At 52.7% G+C, this 19,018-nt stretch overlaps 1 protein-coding gene across 2 annotated transcripts in view; it reads right to left on the bottom strand.

Annotated features, from left to right (window-relative positions):
• The window catches only part of WNT3 (Wnt family member 3), a 54,716-nt gene extending 35,915 nt beyond the window's left edge, over positions 1-18,801 (bottom strand). For both annotated transcript variants that reach the window (XM_021928378.2, XM_003913222.4), the window contains exon 1: positions 18,564-18,801. In XM_021928378.2, coding sequence (XP_021784070.1) covers positions 18,564-18,643 — 80 coding nt within the window. In that variant the 5' untranslated portion in view covers positions 18,644-18,801. The remainder of the gene's footprint in view (positions 1-18,563) is intronic.
• Positions 18,802-19,018: the final 217 nt, after the last annotated feature.

Genomic DNA, 19,018 nt, shown 5'->3' with positions numbered 1-19,018 from the left:
AGAGACCGAGACTCAGATTTTTAAAAAACCACCCAAAGCAAGGTTCTAGAGCTATGAGGTGGACATCTGGGATTTACACCACAGGTGCTTCTGTCACAGAGCCTACCCTCTTTCTGGAGTGCTATGTTGCCTCCCCTTACCAAGGTGAGATGCCCAGAGCTGGACTTCCTGGGAGACCACAGAGCGAGGGGAGTGCCCTCCCAGAGGGTGGGGACCAGCTGAGCCTGGACTACAACCTGCTTGGGAAGGAGTCTGATTCCTGGGCCAAGTGCTAACAGAATTCCTATTTATTTATTTATTTATTGGAGATGGAGTCTCACTCTGTCACCCAGGCTGGAGTGCAGTGGCACAATCTCGGCTCACTGCAACCTCTGCCTTCCAGGTTCAAGCGATTCTCCTGCCTTAGTCTCCCGAGTAGCTGGGATTACAGGCACATGCCACCACACCCAGCTCATTTTTGTATTTTTAGTAGAGATGGGATTTTGCCGTGTTGGCCAGGCTGGTCTCGAACTCCTGACCTCAGGTGATCTGCCCACCTCGGCCTCCCAAAGTGCTGGGATTACAAGTGTGAGCCACCATGTCTGGTCTGATAACAGAATTCCTAACCGTGCTCCTGCAACAATCAGGATGATGTGTGAGGCTCGCTAGTGATGCAGAGGCCTACAGAGCAGAATCCCTGCCCTCAGGGGCTGACTCTTGCACTGGGAAGACAAGACAGATGCACATGAAGAGGTATCTGAGAATACAGGAAAATACACAACAAGTATCAGCTGGTCTTCCTGGCAGAGCATCACAGAGGCAATGAGAATCCAGCTGGAGCAGGGAGACAAGAGTCTGGGACCAGCAGGTGACTCTCAACAGTGTCCTTTCATCCCACAACCTGTCTTTGAGGATCCACTGTGTGCCCTGTGCTATGTTTGGTGGTGTGGGTTGAAAGATGATGGAGACCTGGTCCTGCCCACAGGTGACTTACAGTCTAGTCCATGAAATAGATGTGCTCAGAAGGGGCTTTGCTGGGGCCGCGGTGCTGAGGGAAGGCTGCACAGAGGAAGTGATGCCTGAACTATGATTTCAAGACTGAACAGGGGTTTGTAGTCATCCCAAGAGAAGGCAGGGGGTAGCGCAGAGGCACGGAGAAGTGAGATGCACACAAGAACAACACAGACTGTAACACAAAATTAATGTCAGCAAAATGTGTGGCTAACTCACTGAGTACACACCTGACCCTGTGCTAGTCTCACATGTGTTATATCCTTTCATCCTCACACTAGCCCTCATTATCCCCATTTTACAGAGAGAAAACCGAGGCTCGGAGAGGTTAAGTCCATCCAGATAAAAAGGCAGAACCATCTAGAGTCCAGGACTGCTGTACGCAGGCCCACGTGCTTACCCATGTTGGGGCTGGGAGAGGAGCGGGTGCAGGGCGGCAGGGGCCAGGCTGAGGAGTGTACAACGATACAGTCATATCTGCTGCTGCTGCACTCCTAATTAGACTGTTTAAAAATGACCAAAGTGGCCGGGCGCGGTGGTTCACGCCTGTAATGCCAGCACTTTGGGAGGTTGAGGTAGGCATATCACCTAAGGTCAGGAGCTGGAGACCAGCCTGGCCAACATGGTGAAAGCCCGTCTCTACTAAAAATACAAAAATTAGTCGGGCATGGTGGCGGGTGCCTGTAATTCCAGCCACTTGGGAGGCTGAGGCAGGAGAATTGTTTGAACCTGGGACGTGGAGGCTGCAGTGAGCCATGATTGAGCCATTGCACTCCAGCCTGGGCAACAGAGCGAGACTCCATCTTGAAAACAAGTGTTTGGTGTGATTGGCTCAGCCTGTAATCCCAGCACTTTGGGAGGGCTGGCGGAGTGGATCTGAGGTCAGGAGATCCGGGTATCTAGCTAACATAGGTGAAACCCGTCTCTACTAAAATACAAAAACTAGCTGGCGTGGTGGTGGCCTATAGTCCCAACTATGAGCTGAGGCAGGAGAATGCGTGAACAGTGAGCTTGCAGTGAGCGAGGTCGCTACTGCACTCCAAGCCTGAAATGACAGAAGGCGAGACTCTGTCTCAAAAAACAAATTAGAATTAAAATTAAATTAAATTAAAATAAGACTGACTAAACTGATCAGAAAAGATCGCTGGGGGCTAGAAAGGAGGCTAAAACATGGTCAAGGATTTAACAAAAGGACTTGGAAGTAAGAAGTGACCACAACTGAGGAGGCAGTGCCTGTGGGTCTGCCGAGGGAGGGATGGAGACGATGCAGCCACGTTAGAGGAGGCAAGCCTTCTTCCCGATGCTGTGCCGGTTGGACCCTGGTGGAACCATTTCCCCGCCACGCCCTAGGGACTCACTGCAGCAGGGATCCTGCCTGGAGTGAGACCACGCAATGAAGCCTCATTCACCATGTGCCCAGTACTGAAAAGTTTCATGCCAGGTTCACAAACTGTTAAACGTAAGATATTCTATCCAGCTCATTAAGCTGTACACTGACAAGTTGTGTGCTCGCCTGTACGCATGTTTGTGATATTGTAAAATATATATTTGGTCTTCGACCTAGTTTCCCAGCGTACAACTCCTAAAATCCTTAGAATCTCCAAAGTGATGTCTTTTTGTATGCTAATGAGCTGATGGAGAACTGGCAGCCCCTAGGGAGCTTCAGGATGGGGGCTGGTTACCCCAAAATACCCAGGCAGGATTAAAGGGTTGGACTTTCTTTTCTTTTCTTTTTTTTTTTTTTTTAACGGAGTTTGACTCTGTCTCCCTGGCTGGAGTGCAGTGGTGTGATCTCAGCTCACTGCAACCTCCGCCTCCTGGGTTCAAGTGATTCTCCTGCCTCAGCCTCCCCAGTAACTGGGATTACAGGCGCCTGCCACCACGCCCAGCTAATTTTTTTGTATTTTTAGTAGAGATGGGGTTTCACCATGTTGGTCAGGCTGGTCTCGAACTCCTGACCTCAGGTGATCCACCTGCCTCGGCCTCCCAAAGTGCTGCGATTACAGGTGTGAGCCACCACGCCCGGCCAAGATTAGAGGGTTGGACTTTCAACCCCAACCCCAACCCCATCCTTCGGGAAGGGGAGAGGGGCTGAAGGTTAAGTTGATCACTAGTGGCCAATAGTTTAATCAATGATACCTATGGAATGAAGCCCCCATACAAACCCAAAAGGACAGGGTTCAAGTGCTTCCGCATAGTTGAACACGTGGAGGTTCCTGGAAGGTGGCGTGCCTGGGGAAGGCATGGAAGCTCAGTGCAGCTTCTCCCAGACCTCGCCCTCTGCACCTCTTCATCTGTATCCTTTATAATAAACCAGTAAACCAGTAATATCCTTTATAATAAACCAGTAAATGTGTGTTCCTGTGTTCTGCGAGCCACTCTAGCACATTAATGGAACCCAAGGAGGGAGTCATGGGAACTCTGATTTATAGCAAGTCAGTCAGGACCACACGTAAAGCAGCCTGGGGCGTGGGATTGACACTGGAAGTGGGGGGCTGTCCTGGGGACTAAGACCTCAACCTGTGGGATTAGATACTATGTCCAGGTGGAGAGCGTCAGAATTGAATTAGATTGGAGGACGCTGACTGACGTCGGCCACAGAATGGACGGCTTGCTTGGTGTGTGCACGCATTTGGTCACAGAAGTCTTCTGTACTGATTATTGCAGGGTGAAAGCAGAGAAAAGACAGTTTTCATCTTTTCCTATACTTTCATTAAAAAGTTAATCATTCGGCCAGGCGCAGCGGCTCACACCTGTAATCCCAGCACTTTGGGAGGCCCAGGCAGGCGGATCATCTGAGCTCAGGAGTTTGAGACCAGCCTTGCCAACATGGCAAAACCTTGTCTCTACTAAAAATACAAAACTTAGCCAGGTGTGGCAGCACACGCCTGTGATTCCAGCTACTTAGGAGGCTGAGGCAGGAGAATTGCTTGAACCTGGGAGGCGAGGTTATAGTGAGCCGAGATCAGGTCACTGCAATCCAGCCTGGGCAACAGTGCAAGACTATGTCTTAAAAAAAAAAAAAAAAGTTAAACAATCATTCTATCCTCCTATCTTGGCAAAAACCGTATTTGCTACCTAGAGGACTAGATTGTCCCATAAAGTTCACGCTAGACAGTGGTGACCTGGGAGATCCAGCCCTGAGCCTGCAGCCTGCCCATCCCTTCTGCATCCCACACTGGATGCCCCAGCCACACCCTCAAACTCCAGCCACAGTCCTTGCAAATGAATCTCCCTGGACCAGCCCTTCGCCACCAGCAGTGTGGCCTGCCCTGGCAGGATGAGCCCCAGGCAGAGGCCTGCAGGGCCCGGAAGCAGGCTCACAGCTGTCTGGGCCAGAAACCCCAGGAGCCTAAATTCTCATGATGCGGCTGAAGAGGGTGGGCATGGGCTGTAGGTGGGCATTTCTCCCTGAGGACCCAGCATGCCTTCTCCTTTCAGGTAAAGCGTGTTTTCCCTTATGTCCTGGCTGTGAGGAAACGCAGGGGAAGCTCCATTCTTAAAGCTCCATCCTTGCACCCGCATTGACCTTGACTTGCATATTTGTCTTCTCCTTGACCTTGATCCTGCTCTTCTGTTTTTGTTATTTATTTTTATTTTTTGAGATGGAGTCTCACTCTGTTGCCCAGGCTGGAGTGCAGTGGTGTGATCTCGGCTCACTGCAACTTCCACCTCCTGAGTTCAAGCAATTCTTCTGCCTCAGCCTCCTGAGTAGCTGGGATTACAGGCATGCATCACTATGCCCAGCTAATTTTTGTTTTTTTAGTAGAGACGGGGTTTCACCATGTTGGCCAGGCTGGTCTCGAACTCCTGACCTCAAGTGATCTGCCTGCCTCGGCCTCCCAAAGTGCTGGGATTACAGGTGCAAGCCACCACAACTAGCCTGTTTTTATTTTGTTATTTAATTTGATGTATTTTCCGTCATAAGCCTCTTGAGGGCAGGCATGCTGGATTCCAGACTCCCTGCCCTATGGGGAAGGGAAACGCTGTAAGACACCAGAGGGAAGCTTCTAAATCAGAGAACTGGGGGCAGGCCTCCTCTTTCCCTGATTTAAAGGCAATTATGTGGCTATAGGACTTGCAGGAAGTTGTAGAAAAGCAGGTGAGAGATCAGAAGAGGGAGAACAAGTAGTTAAAGGTGAGTAGAGGATGGGTTGCCTGGGAGAAATTGTTCTAGGGAAGGAATGAGAGTTGAAGCCAGCTGGACTTCCTGGGTTAACTGCGGACTTAGAGAACTTTTCTTACAAGAGGTTTGCAAAATGCACCAATCAGTGCTCTGTAAGAACGCACGAATCAGTGCTCTGTAGCTAGCTAGAGGTTTGTAAAATGGACCAATCAGCACTTTGTAAAGTGGACCAATCAGCACTCTGTAAAATGGACCAATCAGCAGGACGGGGTGGGGGGACAAACAGGGAATAAAAGCTGCACCCCACCCCACCCCCCAGCAGTAGCAACCTGCTTGTGTCTCCTTCCATGCTGTGGAAGTTTTGTTCTTCCGCTCTTCACAATAACTCTTGCTGTTGCTCACCCTTGGGGTCCTTAAGAGCTGTAACACTCACTGCGAGACCACAAACCCACCGGAAGGAACCAACTCCAGACAGGAAAATTCAGAGATGAGACAAACCCTGGTCCTCAAGTGCAAACTGGAACCATAACCCTGGAATCCCAGCACTTTGGGTGGTTGAGGCAGGAGGATTGTTTGAGCCCAGGAGTTCAAGCAAGAGTAATGTAAGGAGATGCCATCTCTACAAAAAAAAAAAAAAGCCAGGCACCGTGGCTCACGCCTGTAATCCCAGCACTTTGGGAGGTCGAGGTGGGCGGGTCACCTGAGGTCAGGAGTTCAGGACCAGCCTGGCCAACATGGTGAAACTCCATCTCTATTAAAAATACAAAAATTAGCCAGGCGTGGTGGCAGGTGGCTATAATCCCAGCTATGTGGGAGGCTGAGGCAGGAGAATCGTTTGAACCCGGGAGGTGGAGGTTGCAGTGAGCCAAGATCTTGCCATTGCACTCCAGACTGGGCGATAAGAGTGAAAACTCTGTCTCAAAAATAAATAAAAATTAAAATTAAAAAAATTAGCCACATACAGTGCTTGCCTGTAGTCTTAGCGATTTGGCAAGCTAAGGCAGGAGGATCACTTGACCCCAGGAGGTTGAGGCTACAGTGGGCTGTGATTGTACCACTGTACTCCAGCCTGGGCAACAGAACAAGATCCTGTCTCAAACCAAACAAAACTGAAACTTGACAGTGATATTCACATCCTCAGGAAGAAAACCTGGGTCTGGATTAAGGAAAGACTGAAGCCAGATCTAAGGAAGAACTTCCTGGTTGTGGTGTGGTGTCACTGAAGGGCCTGGCTTTAGGCAGTTTGTCTCTTGTTTAGTGCTCTGGGGTTTACCACTCATGGAGCCTTGGGCAACGGAATGGTGCCTCAGGGCCTTAGTTTCTCATCTGTAGAATGGGGATAACTAGAGTCTCTGCCTCCTGGGGTTGTCGGGAGGATGAGCTAATGTGTGTGCTTTGTTTCCTCAATATATGTGATACCTGGGACATCATAAGTGAGGAATTACTAGCTGCCACTGGAGCCTGCCCACTTGCTTCTGAGCTCCTTACAGCTCCCGGTTGGGTCCCGTGAGTCTCAGTTTTCTTTTTTTCTTTTTTGTTTTTTGAGACGGAGTTTCACTTTTATTGCCCAGGCTGGAGTGCAATGGCCAGATCTCAGCTCACCGCAACTTCCGCCTCTCAGTTGAAGCGATTCTCCTGTCTCAGCCTCTGCAGTAGCTGGGATTGCAGGCACATGCCACCACGTCCAGCTAATTTTGTATTTTTAGTAGAGATGGTGTTTCTCCATGTTGGCCAGGCTGGTCTCGAACTCCTGACCTCAGGTGATCCGCCTGCCTTGACTTCCCAAAGTGCTGGGATTACAGGCATGAGCTACCGAGCCCAGCTGAGCCTCAGTTTTCTCACAGGTAACTTGGGGATGAAGAGACTGCTTTCCTGAGGCTGCTTTAGCTTCCAGGACAGTGCAGAGGTCACAGACTCCATCCTTACTGGTAGCAGAGAAAGGCTCCGGAATCCCCTAGAGAAGCTGCAGTTAAGATGGAGGACCACCCAGCCTGAGGCTAGACATTCTCTCCCCTGAAGTCAGGGGCTGGGTGGGGTGACGTGCAGATGTGCTGCCCAAGGGCAGAAGTGGAGGGGAGGGGGGAGCCAGTCTGAGTTGTGAGGACACCTCGCTGGATGAATGGGGAGATCCCTGGCCAGTCACTCCCCTCTGCTTCTCCTTGGGGTTCCATCTGCAGAGTGGGGCTTGGCCCTCACGAAGGCTGCTGGGGAAGGGAGCAGCTCCATTGGAGAGAGGGCAGGTGCCACCTGGGCACTCCATCACCTGTGGAAAGGTGGCAATAGCATTGTGGGCTTTCAAGGCAAGGGAGGGTGGGAGGAACCAGACGTGAAGGGAGCCAGGAGAAGGGGTGGACACAGTCATTGGCCAGGAACAAGAGACAGTCCCTAGAGGAAGATTAGGAACCAACCTCAGCTTTAGAATGGAGAAGAACATGAAGGAAAGAAAAGAGGTGACTTCTCTGAAGACAAGCTTTTTGTAGACTTGGGGAAAAGCTGACAGTAAAGAAACAGCAAGAAGGCCGGGCATGGTGGCTTACGCCTGTCATCCCAGCACTTTGGGAGGCCGAGGCAGGTGGATCATTTGAGGTCAGGAGTTTGATACCAGCCTGACCAACATGGTGAAACCCTATCTCTACTGAAAATACAAAATTAGCTGGGAGTGGTGGTGCGTGCCTGTAATCCCAGCTACTTGGGAGGCTGAGGCAGGAGAATTGCTTGAACCTGGGAGGCGGAGTTTGCAGTGAACCGAGGTCACACTACTGCACTCCAGCCTGGGCAACAAGAGCGAAACTCTGTCTCTACATAAATAAATAAATGGAAAAAAAAAGAAACAGAAGTGGACTGGAATTCTCACAACTCAAAACCATCCAGTCAGGACCAACTCCCTCCCAGAGCAATGTTTATTTTGCTTTTTAATTCGCATGTGCCTTGCTTCCTTCCAGAAAGGATTTGAAGAGGTTGACAGCAAATGTGTATCCTAAAGACAAGTCTTTATTGAGGATCCACTATGCCCAGGCCAGGTACAAAGACTCCAACATGCCTGCCCTCAAGAGGCTGATGACGGAAAACACATCAGATTCAATAACAAAATGAAAACGGAAGAGCAGGATCAGGGTCAAGGTCCACCCGGGTGCAAGGATGGGGCTTCAGGTGGACCTCTAAGTTTTCTCACAGCCAGGACATAAAGGGAAGCGTGCTTTATCGGAAAGGAGAAAGCATGCTGGCTCCTCGGGGAGAAATAAAGCTGAAGGTCGAATTGTAAAAGTGAAATGAACAATTGGCTGTGTCAGAGATACCAACACAAGAATTGCACTAGGGCAAGAAAGAAGATTCTGCCCGACTGCTTTCTGGCACTTATATGATGGAGACCAGATGCAAAGCAGCAAAAAGGACTAAGTAGAAGGAAAGAGCTTAGTGCTGGAAGGAATCTGAGAGGTCATTTACGCTATCCTTTCGGTTTCGCAGATGAGGAAACTGAGGCCCAGGAGGCAGTGATTTGATCAAGGTCGCCCCTTACCCATCCCAGGGGCAAGAAAATGCTCACATGGCCACTGCTGTCAGCAACTGTGCAGTCCCAGCTTAAAGACAGTCTGATGACTTGTGGAAAGGTGGCCAGTGAGGAGGGCACATCCCCAAATAAGAGACTTCCCAGACGTTCACAGATAATATCTATAAGCCCAAAGTATCAGCCTTTGAGTGGAAGGTCAAGTGTAAACTTGCCTCAAAACCATCCTTTGGCGAACAAAGTAGAATATGAACAAGCACATTTTTATGCCAGTAACAAGTCCACAACCGAGCTTGAATGGTGGTAGAAGGAAAAAGGGCTTTAGGTCCACCAGGATGTGGGCTCGGCTTCCCACGCCATACCCAGGCTGCACTATGGGACTCCCTATCGATAAACTGGCAAGAATTAGACTCAGATAGATCATGGCGTCTGTATGGGGACCAGCACGTAGCACACGGTCAACAAACATATTAACCTGTTCCTGGATAGAGAAACAACTTCCGCCAATTGCAATCTTAAAATTAACGACTTAGACACTTAAGCATCGTGTGAGCTGGTGAGCGTGGAGGGGGAAATAGTACACGAATAGGAAACGTTTGCAAATGGAACTGGGATTTAAAAAAAAAGAAAAGAAACCCAGGGGAATTGACACTGGGAGAAAAGGCTCATCTCCGCTTCTGGGACAGCAGCCTGCTCTGGTCGAGGGGCCCGTCCATCTTGGGAGACCCTCTAAGGACCCTTCATAGTTCAGGGCTACATGACCTAAGCCAAGTGGGGTCCAAGCTAAGCAGCGCAGAGCAGACTGACCCCTGCTCAACAGGCCCCGGGTTGGGCTGCCTTTTAAAGTCAGAGAGAGGAGGTGGAAGTATTTCAATGAACAAGCAAAAACGTGAGTACTCCAGTTGAAGAGGGATGTTGGGGGGAGGTTTGTGAAAGGTACAACTGCGCAGGTGGACAGAAGCAAAATCATAGGGAGCCTCAGTGCCAGATAGGAAGAGGGGAGCCATGGGAGGTTTTAGAGCAGGGGAGTGGCACCCTCAGCAGTCCGCCTTGTGAAGATGATTGGTGGGAGCTGGAGAGGAGGCGGGATGCCTGCTCACTCACGGCACAAGCCCCTATTTGCATTACTAATGAGATTGGTTTTCCTTGCTGGCCCAGCTGGCTCTGGCAGATAAGTGGGACTCTGTGCCCAGGGGCAGGTTTTCCAGAAAGGTCTTCCAGACAGACCTGGGTGCTTGGTCCTTTTGCTCCCATCCCCCTCCCCAACACACATGTACACACACTCAGTCCTCCCAGTTTTTCCAGCCGAGCTGGAGGGAAAGGCTTGTGCCCATCTCCTAGTTTGCTAGGCCTTACCCAGGCCATTAGGATTCCCTGATGACTACAGACCTCAGCAGAGCCCCTTCCAGCTGGCGGCCCTTTGCCCTTGCCCCCCTCACCTCCACCTACATCTTCCCATGTGTCCCTGGTTGGAAATCTCACTCTGGGTCTGGCCGGTGGTTTTTGCATTAGGCCAGGAGGATAACCAAGCCCCATGTCCTGAGCTGTTTTTTTTTTTTTTTTTTTTTTTTTTTTTTTTTTTTTTTTTTTTTTTGGGCTCTCCATTGAGCATCAGGACCCCTACAGGAAGGAGCTGAGGACTCCCCTGTGCAGCCCCGCTTCTTCCTCTGCTAGAAATATCAACTCCTCAAGCTCAGAGGCTCAGGGTTCATTCTTAGCACTGTCTGAGCAGTGTGTTGCCTCAGCCTCCCGAGTAGCTGGGATTACAGGCACCCACCACCATGCCCAGCTAATCTTTTGTATTTTTAGTAGAGACAGGGTTTCACTATGTTGGCCAGGCTGGTCTGGAACTCCTGACCTCAGGTGATCCACCCCCCTCAGCCTCCCAAAGTGCTGGGATTACGGCCACCACACCCAGCCTTCTTATTCCTCTTTTCTAGGACTCACAATGATAGTTAACTTCTCTGGAAAGAACCTGACACTTCCCAAAGTGCTTTCACAAAGAGTATTCCACCTGAAGTTCTTCACGGCCCTGCAAGCAGGCAGGGCAGGTGGTTGTGTTATTATCATCATCCAATTTGCAGATGAGAAAACTGAAGGAGGGAGGAGACTCATCGACGGTATCACAGCTCTTTGTGTGTAGAGTTTAGGGCTCTGCACGCCCGACCCTTCCCTGAGATCAGCTTTCAGTGACCACCCTCTCCACCAGGCACAGATGGAATAGCTGGGCCACCTGAACGTGGAACACAGCCTGCAGGACTGCAATCTCGGAGCTGGAAGTCCTTGGCCGGCAGCTTACCCAACTCTCCTATTTACTGAGACTCAGAACAGTTAAGGGAGTTGCCTAATATCAAGATGGTGGCAGAGCCAGGTCTCAGGTGCCCTAACTCCCTGCCTGGAAGCCGACCACCTCCTCACACTGGCCCCTCTCACCCCAGAGCCCGCTCCGGCGTCTCCTTCATTCCCTAGATGTATGGGTGTGCCTGACATTTCTGGAATTCACTCCACACACATAATGAGGCCATTTTGAGAAGGCCCGCCTCGGGGGGAACCAGAGAGCTGTCTAGTGTCCCCATCCTGACCCCTGCCAACTCCTCCCGGCTGTACAAGCCAGGCTGCAAACAGATAAATCGACACTACTGGCTTCGGCAAGCCTACCCCTGCTCGCCCTACACCTTTCCAGCCTGAAGAACTAGCAGTGAGGGATTTGGGATTCACCACTGCCATGCAGGGAACGAAGCGGCCTCAGGTGTCATCAGGCGGGTTGCTGCATGGGTCAGTATTAATGTGGCAAATGCTGATGTCAACTTAGCAGGTATGGAAACAGAATGGGGGCTCCTATCAATGGCGTGGAAGTGATTGTAGCTGCACCCAGTGGCATTGGTGTGACTCTCTGAGATATTAGTTTGACATGAGGGTATGGGGCTGTGCCTGCTGGCAGAACTGTTGTGCACCTGGGGTAGCCGCTGTGCTCACGAGAGATAGGCTGCCTAACGCTGAAGAACCGGGTTTCAGCCTCTGAGCGCAGGACCTTCTCTCCAGCCGCCGTGGCCCACTGAGACCCGAGTGACAGAAAAGGAGCAAACGGGCAGGCAGGCCCTCCCAGGCAGCAGCAGGACAGGGTGCCCGAAGGAGAGTGTGGAGTTGCCACTCAAAAGATTCTAGAAACTCTGGTCGGGTGCGGTGGCTCACGCCTGTAATCCCAGCAGTTTGGAAAGCCGAGGCAGGTGGATTACCTGAGGTCAGGAGTTTGAGACCAGCCTGGCCAACATGGTGAAACCCCATCTCTGCTAAAAAATACAAAAATTAGCCAGGCATCGTAGCGCGCACCTGTAATCCCAGCTACTTGGGAGGCTGAGGCAGGAGAATCGCTTGAACTCGGGAGGCAGAGGTTGCAGTGAGCCAAGGTTGTGCCACTGCACTCCAGCCTGGGCAACAGAGCAAGACTCTGTCTCAAACAAAAAGAAACTCAATAAACTCAACTCTGCCCAGGTGCCTTAGCTATTTCCCTGCCCAGAAGCAGGCAGGAGACCGAGTGCTCCTTCCCAGAAGGCCCGTTTTCCAGCATGTCACCGTCCAGTCTCCCTTGCAGAAGTCCTGGGAGATGGGATCCGGCCTCCTCCCTCTCTTCCCACCTTCTCCACTCCCAGAAGCTATTCCTGCACTCCTGGCGTAGCCTCTCATTGAGAGCAGGGAATTCCCTCCCTGGCAGCAGGATAAAGAAGGACCCTGCTTGGAGCTGGGACAGCCAAAGGGACAGGGCCTGGACGGGGAGGAGGTAGAAGTCTGGCCCCTGCTGCCCCCCGCCCACATACCTCCACCCCCTTACCCCCGCCCCAAGAATGTAATTAAGCAGCAGCTTCTGCCAGGAGCCAAGCTTTCTGCCTTCCGACTATAAATCACCTTCTGAATCATCTCTCAGCTCCTAGAGAAGGAACTTCTGCTCAGGCTGCTCCAGGCGGCCCTGGTGCCACTCCCCCTGGGAAGCCTGCCTCCCCCACCCCTCCTGTGCCCAGCCCCCTGGCTCTAGGTCCTAGCAAGAGTCTGGCAGACTCTGGGGGTCGGGGAAGGATGAGGGGACACTCCAGTAACCTTCTCTACCCTGCCCGCCCCTTCCTGGGCAGGCAAAGAGCTGCAGTGAGGTTAGCCTAGCCCAGCGCCCTCAACTTAAGAATAAAGCTACAGCACTGTGGGGCAAACAGGCAAAAAGAAGAAAAGGGGAAAACAGAGCCAGGTGTGGCAAATCTGGGAGGGCTTCTTGGAAAAGGCAAGTTTGGCTCCAGGGCTTCAGTGAGCCAATAGCTTGCAGATAGGAGGTGAAAATGGCTAACATCGATATATTTCCTGTACGCAAGGTATCATTCTAAGAAGTATTCACTGAATCATTTTTGAAACCCTATGAAATAGAGGCAATCATTACACTCATTTTACAGATGAGGAAACTGAGGCTTGTAGAGGTTAACTTGCTCTAGGTTACCCAGGTAGTACATGAAAAAGCCAGATGTGAATGCAGACGGCCTGGCTCCAGAAGAGTGGGAGGGTTTGGGGCGAGGTTTGGAAGTGCAAGCAGGTTGGCTTGACGGGAGTAGGGCAGCCAGCTCTTTGGGATTTAGGTCAGATGGAGTCACAGAAAGAAAGGGGTGGACTGTCTAATACAGGCCCGGAATGTGTGCCGTGGAGTGTCATGCTTCACAGCAATGAAGCCAGAACCTGTCATAGCCCTGTGACTCTGAGAGGCAGAAGAGACCCCTCCATATGGTTGACGAAAATGAAGCCCAGAAGGAGGCAGGGACTTGAATGAAGCCCAGAGAAGGGAAGGGACTCATCCTAGGCCAAGGGTCCATTGGTATTGAACTTGGAATTCAGACCTAGGTCTCTCCAACACCCCACTCTCACCATTTTCCAGCATACAGGATAACATGGATGTACAGATGTCACCTCAGGATGGCTCTTTGCAGGGGGTGTGGGTGGGGCTAGGCATGCCTCGTCCCTGCGTTAGGAATGAGGGGTGGAGGATGTCTTGCCCTCCTTGGCAGCTGGAGAAGGTTTCTGTGGCTCACATCAGGGTGGGTGGAAAAGGTTCTGCTCAACTCCTGGCTCATCACATTCTGAGACCAAAAAAATTTCCTTTTTCCCACTTCTTTTTCCCTTGAAGGGTCTGTTAGCTGCATCCTCCTGTGAGATAAGTCACCTTTCCTGTGCCATCCCCTGGTTTCTTGTCTCCTGCCCAGACTGAGGAGAGACTTCTTCCAATTCTACATCTGCCCAAGTACCATTCATGTTTATTAGCATTAAGTTCTGTAGTGAATAGAATGAGAGATGCTTGCTGGGCTGAGTCCATTCTTTGGAGATTGCTAACCAGAGCCCTCTCTGCCTCAGTTTCTCCACCTTTGTCAGTGACTGAGCATGTACCCAGATGCCAGAGTGTGGGCTCTGGTAGGGCTTGGCTGGGTTTGCCACTGGTGAAGCTGCAGCAAGTACCTCCTAAAGAACTTGGCACCAAAGTCCAGCTCCTGCCTCTTTTGACCTCCTCGCCAAAGGTCTTCCCACCAGGCCAGGATTAATTGCAGGGCAGACATCATAGACCCCAGCCCTCAGATTCCCTGGGGTGGAGGTGGGGGTGATACTCAGACTCCACCCATCACTCACCTCCTGGCCCCGGAGCTGTGGATAAAATGCTCTGAGAGTCTAGAACTTTCCCTGAGAGTGTCCCCTTCCCCCATGCCGTCCCCACACATATTAAAGCAGGTTCTTCTAAGGACATAACTCAGCTCAGGCTCTTGGTATTATTATAACGTTTGACCTGTTTTTTTCTTTTTAAGCCAAATGTGATCCTATCAGAAGAATACCAACAGATCAGCCACCAATTTTGCTCCCTCTGGACTCCGAAGCCCCACCCATGATGGGGGCGGGGTGAGCAGGGGGGCTGTTAACTCACTTCCAAGAGACCTGGACTAATTTCCCCGCCATATCCCCCCAGGGAAAGGTCTGCCCTGGAAGGGAGACCACCCGGTTAAAGCCTGGCCATCCGATCTGGTATCTGCCCATCTGTCTGTCTGTCTGTCTGTGGGATCAACAGCCTCCAGCTAGCTCAGCTCCTCACCAGCCCCAGCCAGCCCAGCCCCAGTGAGCTGTAATTCCTGCCTGTTACAAGTGTTAACACCTGGCCTGGGGCCTTCCTCCCCCGCAGTCTCCAGGTGCCTCCCTGAGCCCAGCCCACTGACCCCCACGGGGTTTGACTGAACATGTTCACAGGCCTCTGAAAGGCGGGTGGAGGTGGGAGTGGGTGGGAGAGGCAGCAGGACATGTGACAGATGGGGAAACTAAGGTAGGTCCTAGGCAGGTGCTCGAGTGGAAGGATGGGTCCCAGGACGACGAGAACTCAGGTGTCCTATTTCCCAGGTCACTGCCCTTGTCCTCTGCAAAACACTTTCACCCAAGCTGTGAGGCAGGGCAGTCTGGGGACCCCTGGGTGAAGTGTAAGGAAGCAGACCCAGATGGGTGGCCACTGGTCCTCAGTCACACAGCGGCAGGGTGAGTTCCTGATCTCCAGCAGGCCCCCTCCATCTGCGTGTCCACCGCTGGAATGTAGCAGGTGCTGGGCTAGGCCCTAATAATATAGGTTCATCCCCCCACCCCACGCCCCCAAGAAGGAGAAGACAGACAAGTTTCTCCAGCAGGAGCTAACTGGGACTGACAAGGGGAATTCGAGAAATCAGTGCTGCTGTTTCCTGTCCCGGCTCTGTCACTACCTGGAGAACATCTCTTCCTCCCAGGGACGTCAGTTTGAGGCCCCTTAGAGCTGTCCCTTCTGGTCAACCTTCTCTCAGGACTGGGGTCTGGGCGGTGCGGGCTCAGGGTGTCGTGCCTGAGGGTCCGCATGGACGGAAATCCCAGCTACATGACTTCCCCTGTAAATCCTTCCTGGGGAATGAGTGAGCTGGGTGGTCCAAAGAGGGCAGGCCAGGATGGGCTTAGATGCTCAAAGTGCTGGAATCTGACTGCCTGGCGGGGGCTAGGTTGGGGAGTGGGGGCAGAAATGGAATCAGGAAGCAGAGGCCCTGATCTACCTACAGCCCCAGCCCTAGCCCTGAGAAGGTGACTCACCCTCCACCCCAGCTCCAAGACCAAAGGAAAACAACCTCAGAGAGAAGGGCCAGTGACTCTAGCGCCTGGACAGACAGGACAAGCTGGTGTCAAGGAATCCTGTGCCCCTGCCTCTCTAGCGTGCCATCCCTGGCCAGCTGTGCCCCCTGAAGCCACCTTGTGAGACTTTTGCTTCCTGTTGGACCTTCCCTCCGGGCCCATGGCTGCCCACCAGACACCCAAGCTCAGGTGTCATTCATACCCACAGGTAGATGTCTGCAAACATATTCACAGCCATTCAGCCCCAGGCCCAGCACCTGGGGACAGGATCACAGGCAGACTCAGACACAGCCCTCACACAGCTATGGACTTGAGTATCGCTCTCCTCCTTACAAGCACAATCAGGTCATGGCCATGAGCACTGATATTCACGCACAAAGACATCTGTGGGGCTTTCCCCACACTGTCATGAAGGCATGCGCGCGCACGTATACACACACACACACACACACACACTCACTCACATGCCCAGTCATGAACACAGTCAAGCCCAGCGTCACAAGCAGACACAGGCTCTGACCTTTACATGGGCAAAGATACTTCTAGACTTCTCTGTCTCTTACACATGTACATACACACATCACAGCATCAGCCACTTGCTAACACTTGTGTGCAGAGACACAGCACAACCTGTCATGGGCCATGGATTCCCCAACACACCCACACGATTTCATATCCACAGTAGCCCAGTTGCGGGCACAAACACTTTTGCACATAGAGACACACTAGTGTATAGAAAACACCTCTCGGGGTCATAGACCCAGAACACATACACACACACAACACACACCCATACATCTCTCTCCTCGGCCTAGACAAAGCAGCATTCCTGTCCCCCACCAAATTCCCAAACAAGCCATGTGTCTAGCACTATGTTAGGGCCAATGTCTTGACCTTCCAGGTTTCCCCAGCATTTCCTCCTATTGGGTAACCCCTATCTAGATGGTCCCCAAGACACCATCTAACACCAGAATCTCCACCGACTGGAAGAGTGCCCTCTTCTAGCTCATAGGGCTGGAGAGCCTGGGCTCTCTTCCTCAGTCCCTGCCACCTATGGGCTGCCAAGCCTTTCCTTCCTACCCTCCCCCAACCCGCCAGAGTCCCTGCGAAGGCAAGGCAAAAAACGGCATGGCCTTGGCCGGAGAATGGGAAGAGGGGCAGGAATGGCCGGGTGAGGCTAGACTGGTGTTGGCAGCAGTCTTTCCCCAGACTGGCCAAACCTCCTTCCTGAGGTCCCTGGCTGCCCTGGCCACCCCATGGACTTCTTTATGTGCTGGAAGCCTCAGGTGAGCCCAGCCCCACGGAAAAGTGTGGGTTGGGCAGAAGAAAGACTTCCCCTTGGCTGGCTGTCCTGGGAGCAACTCCTAGTACCCTCTAAACAGAGACCGTTGGCCATGTCCCCACCCTCTCTCCCAGGGGCCCCAAACACCCAGACACAAATGCTACCACCCCCAAACAACTGGAAGACTCGGGGTGTGGCCCCCAAATCTCGCTGTCTCTGCTCCTCCTACCCTAGGCTCTGGGTTGGTGAAAGGCAGGGAGTCTGGGGACCTGCAGGCAGTACCGCACCATGGTGGCACTTCTCTCTGACTTTCACCCCGGGGGCCACAGCCCATTTCTCACTCACAGATCCCAAATTCTTCCTCCTCACCTCCCACCCCCAGGCCGAGGCTCTCCTGCATCCAGGAGGGGAAGATTCTTTAATTAAAGTTTTCCGGAATGCAGGGGGCTGGAGACTGGGGAGAGGCGGGGTGTAATTTAGAGAACTGGTTTCAGTGTCTTCCCCTCTGGCCCCTGGGACCTGCAGAGGGTGGGAGAGCGGCGATGGGGCCGCTCTGAAAACAAGGGGACTCCTGGAGCTGGGGCTCCCAAAGGGATGTTTATTCCTCACCCCGGCCCCCCAGACACGCACAGCCCCCCAAGCACTGCGCCCGGCTTCCCAGCCTTATTTACTAAAATGTCTTTTGTATCCGCATTTCTCAGGGACGGAATTCTCCTTTCCCTCTCCCTTTCTCCTCGGTCCTCGGTTTTCCAAAAGGAACAAATGTGACATGGAGAATTGGATTTTTGGTCAAAGAATAACAAGCCTACCCCTCCCAGACAACCCATTTTCAAGGAACCCCCCTTTTGCCAGGGTGGACAAGCAAGAAATGAATAAAATCCGAATTCAATGGCATCCCGGATCAGCAAATACCATATTCACTTCAGAGGCTCAAGATGAATCTAGAGCAGTGGGGAGAATCTGATGAAATACCCCCACCCACTCCCCTGCCCCGGGAGGAGCCCTGAAGCCTTTGGGGTCTGAAATAGGAAGGCAAAGGGGGGTTATTGTGGGGGAATCTCTTGATGGAGGCGCCGGCAGAGGTGGGGTGGCAGTGAAGGAACAGGATGGTTTTGCCCATGAAGACCCCAAAATGGAGAAGAGGAGTGGCTGGGCCCCAGGGACAGTGCTGGATTTCCAGAAACCCAACTGCAAGCAAATGGGGGGTCTTCGGGGGCCTCTAGATTGGGACGGGCAGAGGGTTAGGATCTAAGAATAAGAAACCTTCTGAGATGGGAAAGTCCTCCAGCCCCTGCAGCGGGGAGCAGGGAAAATGGTGATTATCAGAGGAGCCAGGAGTTGGATTCTGAAGGCGACACCAGCAGAAAATCCAGGAGGGGTAGGTGGGTGGGGGGCTGGAGGGAGGCGAGGAGAGGAGCCCCAGCCCTGCCGCGGCCCACCCCCGGCCGGCGCCCCCACCTTCCCCGGACGCGGCGGAGAAACCGGGCCGCGGGCAGACAAGAGGCGAGTCTTACCACCAAATTGGGTAGCCAGCGAGGACCCTGGTGCCACCGAGCAGGAGGCCGAGGAGCAGCCCGAGCAGGTGGGGCTCCATTAGAAGCGGCGCCGAGGAGGAAGTTTGCCCGCGACCATGAAGAGGGGGAGCGACGCCCCCAATAGTTGGAACAAAGTCCACTTGAGATTGGAAATGACTTTCGGGCTTGTCAGAAGCGCACCTCCACCCGCAGCCGCCCCCCTCCCGAGCCCAGCGCGGAGCAGCCGGGTTTGAGGATGTCAGCGAGCAGCCAATCAGCGCCCGCGGCCTAAGGTAAGAGATGAGTCTGTAGTTCAGCCTGTCAATCACGCGCCCCTCCCGCCCGGCCCACAACTCGGGCTCCGGGAAGGGCATCGCCCAGCAAACTTGGGCAAAGCCCGCGCCCCGGACGCCGCGGGGCTTCGGGAGGATGCGGTGGGCCGGACCCTCTGCTAC

Source organism: Papio anubis, chromosome 17 (genome assembly GCF_008728515.1).
Source record: "Papio anubis isolate 15944 chromosome 17, Panubis1.0, whole genome shotgun sequence".
Lineage (NCBI taxonomy): Eukaryota > Metazoa > Chordata > Mammalia > Primates > Cercopithecidae > Papio > Papio anubis.
Note: the sequence above shows the minus strand (reverse complement) of the source record. Positions and strands in the feature narration are given on the sequence as shown.